Raw genomic sequence first — 9,135 nt, 5'->3', positions numbered from 1 at the left:
CCGAAGGATTTTACTGAATCATATTAAGGGACCAACCTGTTTTGAAGATATAAAAACAGTTGATGGACCGGTTTTCGAAACATTTAAAGATGCATGTTTTGCACGGGGACTGTTGGATGATGATAAGGAATATGTTAATGCTGTCAAAGAAGCTAGCACATGGTCAACCGGAGATTTCTTGAGGACTTTTTTTGGAATGTTGTTGCTGTCAAATTTGATATCTCGTCTTGGTGTTTTTTGGTTGGAAACGAAGTCCCTGTAATGTGAAGACATTCTGTATCAGCAACGAAAGATAACTGGTATTGCAGGTAATGTGATTATTTTATTAAAGTTATATACAACTACATTAAAATTATGAAATAGCTCTGTTATTGGGAAAAAGCTAATACTTTTTTCAACATTTGTTTTAGATTTGGATCTTCAACAAGAAGAACTTGAAAATATCTGTCTATCTGAAATTGAAAAGTTTCTACTTACCAATGGAAGTACAGTGAGAAATTTTAATGGTATGCTAAGTGTTCCGGACAATTATGTTTCATCGTCGAACAATCGATTTATAATGAAAGAATTATCGTATGACAGACTAGCTCTTCCAAGGGAACATGATGGTTATGTAATGTGTTTAACTGCCGAACAGGAAAAGATATAAAAAATTGTTATCGAAGTGATTGAAAAAGGTGATGGAGGTGTGTTTTCTTATAGGGTTATGGTGGAATTGTATTGAATGTTGCATCCAGTGGAATTGCTTCACTTTTGTTGGATGGTGGTAGAACTGCTCATTCAAGGTTTATAATTCCAATCAACATTAATGTGAAATCAATATGTTCGATAGAGCCAAATACTGAGTTAGGTGATTTAATTAAAAGAGCAACCTTTGATTATTTGGGATGAAGTACCTATGACTCATAAGCATTGTTTCGAGGCTCTTGATAGAACAATGAGAGACATATCACGTTCTAGTCAACCGAACATGGAATCCAAGCCGTTTGGGGGAAAGGTCATTCTATTTGGTGGTGATTTTAGACAAATTCTTCAGGTCATCCCTAAAGGTAGCAGAATAATGATAGTCAATGCTTCTTTGAATTCTTCTTATATATGGCAATACTGTCAAGTACTAAAGCTAACTAAGAATATGAGATTAAGAGTTGGTTGTCAGGAAGCAGATTTGAAAGAAATAAAGGAATTTGGAGAATAGATTTTAAAGCTTGGTGATGGTCTGCTTGGTGAAGAAAATGATGGTGAGATAGATACTGATTTACTTATTCTTGACTAAGTCAATCCTATTTCTTCTCTCATTTCATTTACATATCCGGACATGAATAAGTTTTTGTGGGATTTAGCGTATTTCCAACAAAGAGCGATTCTTGCTCCAACTAATAAAGTAGTGGATTCAATAAATAAAGAGTTGTTAGAGAGTCTGCCTGGTGAAGAAAAGGTTTATTTTAGTTCAGATAGTTTATGCCAATCTGAGGATGAATCAGAGTTTAATATGGCATTGTTTCCTCCTGATGTGTTAAACAATCTTCGTTTATCTGGTTTACCTAATCATAAATTAATACTGAAACTTGGTGCTCCAGTGATGTTACTCAGAAACATTGATCAGGCAAATAGATTGTGTAACGGTGCACGTTTACAAGTCACGCGGCACGAAAAAGTTGTGATTGAAGCAAAGATTATCACATGGACTAAAATAGGTCATCATACTTTGATTTCAAGACTGAAGATGACACTTTCTGATAAAAGAATACTAGTGAAGATTTCTCGAAGACAATTCCCACTTTCACTGTGTTTTTGCTATGACAATAAATAAAAGTCAAGGACAATCATTGGAGCGTGTTGGTTTATATCTTCCACATCCAGTATTTATCATGGCCAGCTCTATGTTGTTGTATCTAGAGTAAAAAGTAGGAAGGGGTTGAAAGTTTTGATTTGTGATAAAGAGAAACGAGTCTGTACAACCACTACTAATGTGGTTTACAAAGAAGTTTTACAAAATCTATGATGATACTAAACATCTGTCAACCTGGCAACGTCTGTTGGGTATAATGGAGGAACTGTTGTTAGGACACTACAACAAAAATGGCTTTTTAGGACCTTTTCTGTGGGACGCTTGTAAAAGAGGGTCCTAAAAACTATTTAATAGGACTAATGAACTTTTGGGGTCCTTTTATAATATACTCTACTAATCCGATGTCCTAAAAAACTATTTAATAGGATGGATGATTTTTTGGGGTCCTATTATCATATAATTTAATAGGACACTTAAAATGTAGATCCTAATAAAGTACTTTATAAGACATTTAATTGTTAGTGTCCCATTATGTGGTATTGTATTAGGACACTTGATCATCTGGGGTCCTATTATAACATAACTTAATAGGACACGTTGTAGTTAAGTCATAAATGTTCAGTGTTATAGGACCGTTTCTAGTCGAAGTCATATTAGAACTTAACTTAATAGGACACTTGACCTTGGGTCTTATAACTTTAAAATTTATAGGACGCTTAATCATTATGGTGTTATTATAATACACCGTAATAGGACACTCGATATTGGAGTCATAAAATATTAGTTTTATAGGACGCTTATTCGCTAGAGTTTTATTATAATATAACTTAAAAAGACACCTGACACTTGGGTCTTATAAATTTAACCTTTATAGGACTTTTAATCATTATGGTGTTATTATAATACACTGTAATAGGAGACCTGAATATTTGAGTCATAAAATATTAGTTTTATAAGACGCTTATTCGCTAGAGTTCTATTATAACATAACTTAATAGCACACTTGACACTAGGGCCTTATAACTTTAACCTTTATAGGATGCTTAATCATTATGGTGTTATTTTAATATATCGTAATAGGACACTTGATATTTGAGTCGTAAAACATAAGTTTTATAGGACGTTTATTCGCTAGAGTTTTATAATAACACTAGGTTATTGACCCGCTTAATCATGGCCGGTGAGTGGTGGTGATGAGAGGTGGTGGTGAGTGGTGGTGGTGGTGGTGGTGGCCGGCGAGTGGTGGTGGTTGGTAGTGGTGGTGCCAGTGAGTGGTGGTGGTGAGTGGTGGTGGTGAGTGGTGGTGGTTAGTAGTGGTGGTGGCCAGTGAGTGGTGGTGGTGGCCGGTGAATGGTGGTGGTGGCCGGTGAGTGGTGGTGGTGGTGAGTAGTGGTGGTGGCCGGTGGTGATGGCCGGTGGTGGTGGTCGGTGAGTGTTGGTTGTGGTGGTCGGTGATGTTGGTGGTGGTGAGTAATGGTGGTGGCCGGTGAGTAGTGGCCGATGGCGGTGGTGATGAGTAGTGGTGGTGGCCGGTGGTGGTGGCGGCCGGTGAGTGGTGGTGGTGGCCGGTTTCGAATAATAAATAATAAACGAGCCGAGCCCGAGCTTGAAAAACAACTCACGAGCCGAGCTCGAGCTTTAGAAATAAATATCAAAACTAACCGAGCTCGAGCTCGAGCTCTCTGCAAATTAAACGAGACGAGCTCAGGCTTGACTCGACTCGTTAACACCCCTGGTTACATTGATGATGTTTAGCAGCATAAAAAGGTTATGGACAATTTTAATATCGTAACTTTTACGTTATTACGAGCATGATATGTATTGAGCTTTATAAGTAGAGGGGGCAATGCTGACTCAAAAACTATTAAATAAGTCATTTTAACCCTTTTAAAAACTACAATGAGTTATTTTGGGTTAAAAAAAAAGATTTTTTTTCATACTTCCCCCTAAAAACCACCCTCAATGAAATATTTCATGAATTCATATTCTTTTATTCTTTCTGCGTTTTCTGTATCCACGATCAATCGATTAGCTCCGCTAGGGTTTCACTCCGCTCCGCTCTACCGCCTCTCCATAGGGTTCAATTCCGTTGCTCCACCGCCCCTACGTTAGGGTTCAATTCTTCGTGCTCCACACTGTTTTGATCCGTCAAACATAAATTCTGACATCCACACCGTCACCGTGACCGATCGATTTTGAAAACATCACCGTGATCTCATTTCATCGCGGCTGGATTACGGAATTGATCTCATTGTAGTTCAGTGAATTGATTTGATTAGTTGTATTTGTTTGATTGTTTACTTCAGGTATGATTTATCCATCAAAAAGCTGCTACATATTGCGATTTGTATTTGTTTGATCGATTCTTTATTTTAGCGTTGATTACTTTGTTCATCTGATCTGATATCATGTTCGATTGTTTATATATTCTGAAAATTGTGATGTTTTATAATAATATGTTCCTTTGTTTGTGTTTAATAATTGTTAGGGTTTACAAATTGCAGCTATTAACCGTCAATTTACTATAACTCAGGCCTTGTTTGTGGTGTGTGATAATAGATTTTGATTTCTATATTGAAGAAGAATGTCAATCAATGAATGTATCTTTCTGTGATTAATCAGCCTTCTTCACATGCAAGTCCGGAGTCGCTACAAGTTAGATCAGTTACCGTTAGATGCTCCACTGGTTCTGTCTCAATCGGTAAGGTGCTTTAGTTGCTGGTAGTCTTTCAATTTATATATATTATGTTAATGTGTTAAATTGAAGTTGAAGTCTTGTAGTTTTGTTTAGTGTTTCTGTTTCTGGAAGTTTATAATGCATTGTCACTCGTATTTTTTATGATTGTTACTCGTATATTTTATGATTGTTACTCTTTCGTGTAAGAAAAACTAATGAAAAAAAATAACTCGTATATTTTTTATGATTGTTACTCTTATCATTTAATATTTTTTGTTTTGAATTGGATCTTTTTTGTCGTCTATTGTTTGTGAGTTAAGTGTGGAAAGACTGTAACTTTGGTGCACTTGAGAACCAATTTGTTTTTATTTGTTTGAATAGTTTATAGTACCTGGGTAGTTGGTGGGTCTCATTCATGACAAATTTTGTTGTTTCTAGCATATTCATATTCATGAAAAGATTGTTGTCATCAAAACAACTTTCATTGAGCAACATTCTAATTCTAATTCTAATTCTAATTCTAATTCTAACTATAAACAATTTGAATTGCCATAGGTCAGATTTTTAAATTTCAGCGTTTATAGTGGACGAGCTGATGGCATGCTGCTGCTGCTTTTGGTGATTATATATTTGTGGCGGTCTACGTGGAGGTAACACTAGACCCTGTAGTTTTAAATTAACGTTTTTGTAACCAGATGAGTAATTATAGTCTTGATTGGTTAGTTGATTCTTTTGTAGTTTGGTCATATTTGCAAAACTAAGTTTTAAGTTTTTTATGGCTGCATACAAGCTCATAATCTGAACTAAGAACTTATATCCTATTCACTCCTTGCCGGTGCAAATCAGCCGAGCCGATTTTGATTTTACCCACCCTTTAAACGTATAACATAACCTGAATACATTTAGATGTTAATGGATTGAAACTAAGGATCTGTTAAAGGGTTAAATGGGAACCAGCTAAAGGGTTAGAATGGGTTGTTCTGAAAGGTTATAAAGGGTTAGAATGGCAATGATCGGCAGTCATAAAATGAGCCTGTTGTGATTACTCCGGCCGGAAATAGTAGTAAAACTGGAAACCGAAAACAGCAGCACAGAGAATTTTTTTACTGGTTTTTTGACTTTTAGCGGCGACAAATGTCGTCACTAAAGGTCAAAATGTCGCCGCTAAAAGTGAACAATTATTAGCGACGTCATCTTTAGCGGCGACCAAGGGCTTTTAGCGACGGATCTATAGCGGCGACCTTTTGGCGGCAACAAGTCGCCGCTAAAGCATTTATTCATGATAAGAAGAAAGTTATGGGAGTCAATAACATTTTTAAGAGTGTAGATAAATCAATGTTCGCTTTTATGGCTTAAGGAACATAAATTGAACTTTGACCATATGAGATTACAGTTAGATTCATTACTTATATGCCTAACCATTATTCCAATTCTTGATGGGATTGCAGGCTACGGACCTTATGGTTGCTGCACCAGTTGTATAAATCGTACGAGCTCATCATCTTAGTTAAAATGCTAAAGGTAAATCAATTTATGGCTGCAGTGCTCATATTTTTTTTTTTATATAACAGTGTTTTACATTCTTTTTCTTTTCAAAGAAAATCATGAACTTGTGCCACTTCCGCGTTCAAGTGAGTCAATAACAAGTCATTTATCAAATGTACAAAATTCATATCAAGATGAGTCAGACAAATAGTAATTTCATATATTATTCTATTAATATGTATTGATATTAATTTCTCTAATTATTTTTTGATTGATTAATAACATTTTTTAATCAGCCTCAATGACGAGTGTATCACCACCGGACCTCTTAGCATCAAAAAACAAGCACGCCTTAGTTTGATGACAGATTTTAACAAAGACTTCCATGGCCCTCAGGAGTACCATACCAGCGACAAAAAGAGGTTTGCATCTTCCTATGCAGTTAATGCGGAAAAATATCGGTTATCGGTCAAGGACCGATATATGAGATATCGTTTATCGCGGTGAGATATCGGTAATTTCTAATATCATGCATAAATATATATATATATATATATATATATATATATATATATATTTATATTCATATCTAGAGCCTATATATATATAGAAGAGGTGGTAGAAAGTCTAGGTGTGGGAATGAAAGTCTCAAAAGGTGGTAAATACTTTGTCCCACATTGGTGTGGGAACAAAGTGAGTGGGTGTTTATAAGGTAAAACATTTACTACTCCATTGTAGCTTTATGACATGTTTTACCACAAGTCCTACCCGCGCGCGTAAGGGGGGGGGGGGTTGCAAAAAGTGGGTTTCTGAGCTGGAATTTGGTTGAACTCGTGCGTGCCCGCGTGAGGTCGTTTTTTGCTGCTGTGGAGTGCAGTTTTTTTTTTTGTAAAAAAATGGCCAACGCGATATATCGGCGATACAACCGATTGCAAGATATCGGCGATATTTCGGCGGTGACCACCGATATTATCATTGACCGATATATGACCTATATCGGAAACCGGTATTTTGGTGAGGGGCCGATAACCGAGATATCGCCGAGATTAACTGCATAGGCATCTTCTCACTTACAAGCCCTAGTTATTTCATTTATTGATTATTGTTTTGAATTATTTTTTTATATTGTTTGTGGTTTACAAGTTGAGAGAATTGTGGAGTGACTTTTGCTCTGGTACCTTAAGAACATAAGAATTTAGTTCATACTGAGATCATTTATTTTCTACAATTTAAGACTGTATTGGTGCATCAATCGCATGACCCTATCCATTCATCTCGGTATGTATTTGTTAAACTTGTGATACAAATAATTTTAATATCATGGAATTTAATACTTATACATAGATGGCTTATTTGTAGGTAGTCGATGAGGATTGAGGACGCATGATGACTCAAGATTTTATGCTTCTTATTTCTTTAATTGCTCTTAATTTTTTTGTTAAATGTTAAGACTTTATGTTAGATAATGTTATAAATAATTTATGGTTAGTGTTTTTGTTATGAACATGCTTATTTGAAATATAATGAAGTTTTATTTATTTCATTACTTGATGTTATACAATAACTATTAGAATGTTATATGTTGATGGTCTGTTTACAAAATTGGTTTTATAATTTTATTTGGGATATTAGGATCATTTTCTTGATATTAAATTAGCTATAACGTTACATTATAGGGGTTCTATAAATTAATTTTTAAGGACGCTTTTATCTGTATCAAAAGATTAAAAGTAGGTAATCAAATATTAAAACATTGTAAAAGTGTTCTAATATGTTCTTTTTAGGACGTTATTTAAGTTGTTTATAGACATATTATGCGACCATAAAGTTGGTTTCATAATCTTATTTGGTATATTAGGACCCTTTTCCTGGTACTAAATTAGTTATAATGTTACACCATAAGGGTCCTATCAATTAATTTCTAAGGACGCTTGTAAGTGTATCAAAAGATTAAAAGTATGTAAGCACGTGTTAGAACATCGTAAAAGTGTCCTAATATGTTTTTATTAGGACACTATTTCGGTTGTTCAAAGACATTACGCAACCATAAAATTGGTTTCATAATTTTATTTGTGATGTTAGGACGCTTTTTTAGTTCCGGGACTTATTACGACCCCTTTACATGAAACGCTTTTACCGTTGGTCCTATTAAATGAAAGGTCCTATAAAATAGCATTTTAGGACGCTTTTGCGCGTACTAAAAACCCAGTTTTCTTGTAGTGGGAAATGTTTGTTGGAAAGCAATACAACTTTTTGAAAGCATCTAATACTTGCTCTACATTAAGTCTATCCTGAGAACACATGCTGTGAAAAATGTTTATATCTGTCGTTGTAGTAACAAGTTTGCAGCTCTCATTTTTAATGAGAGTACTAAATTCTTTGTTAATAACATTATTCTCTTAACATCTGTTTACTAAACTTTGTAGTTTCTGTTGACTGACCTTTTTAACATGGGTTGACAAACATCTGATACTTACTATCTATCTATCTTGCATGCTCTGTTGGAGATAATGGATGACAGTTTTTAGGAAAGTCTGTTGGAAAGCAACAGAGGTTTTTAACAGTTAATAGACAACAATGGTTTGCTATCAACATAATGGAATTGCTGTTGAATAAACCTTGACCATTAGTTTATATCAATTTTGTAACTCTGCACTAATTATTTTTTTATTCTCTGTCAATATGTGTTATTCATGGTTTTCTAAGAAATGACTCGTGTTTGCACACGGGTCTTACCGCTAGTATTATTAATAGAGTAGAAGTTGGTTACAAAGCCAATTTTTCCTATAAAGTGTAGGAAGTCACCACATAATGACGTGTGTCAAATAGTTATTTTAATGAAAAGGGCAAGAAGGTAATTTGATGTTTATTCTATTTATGGTATATATTTATAATAAATAACAACTGATAAATTTAAGGATATCAAATATCACATTGAAATCGAACTGACAGTTATATTAGGATCAATTTATTGTTTGTCATTCAAGTCGCAATTCTTCTTCTTCTAAAGTGGTTCGCTGTAAAAAAAAGACCATGGCCTCACAATGGGTTTTATCACCAAAACACAATGCTATGAACACATCTACGTTTTGTTTTAGCAGTCAGTAACTTCTTCGTCATGTTGTGTTTTATGAGTGGTTCATCGTTGTGTTTTATCACTAAAACACACTACTATGAACACATC

At 34.9% G+C, this 9,135-nt stretch overlaps 1 protein-coding gene across 1 annotated transcript; it reads left to right on the top strand.

The window, feature by feature from the left end:
• Positions 1 to 1,315: 1,315 nt before the first annotated feature.
• Positions 1,316 to 1,810, top strand: LOC110931327. The gene has a single exon (XM_022174725.1). The coding sequence runs from the start codon at positions 1,316 to 1,318 to the stop codon at positions 1,808 to 1,810; it is 495 nt and encodes a 164-aa protein (XP_022030417.1).
• Positions 1,811 to 9,135: the final 7,325 nt, after the last annotated feature.

Source organism: Helianthus annuus, chromosome 3 (genome assembly GCF_002127325.2).
Source record: "Helianthus annuus cultivar XRQ/B chromosome 3, HanXRQr2.0-SUNRISE, whole genome shotgun sequence".
Taxonomy (NCBI): Eukaryota; Viridiplantae; Streptophyta; class Magnoliopsida; order Asterales; family Asteraceae; genus Helianthus; species Helianthus annuus.
The sequence above is the reverse complement of the archived record's forward strand: the minus strand, read 5'-3'. Positions and strand labels throughout refer to the sequence as shown.

Excerpts from the sequence above, each read along its gene's own strand:
- LOC110931327 (XM_022174725.1), top strand. The coding sequence starts at position 1,316 with ATGAATAAGTTTTTGTGGGATTTAGCGTATTTCCAACAAAGAGCGATT.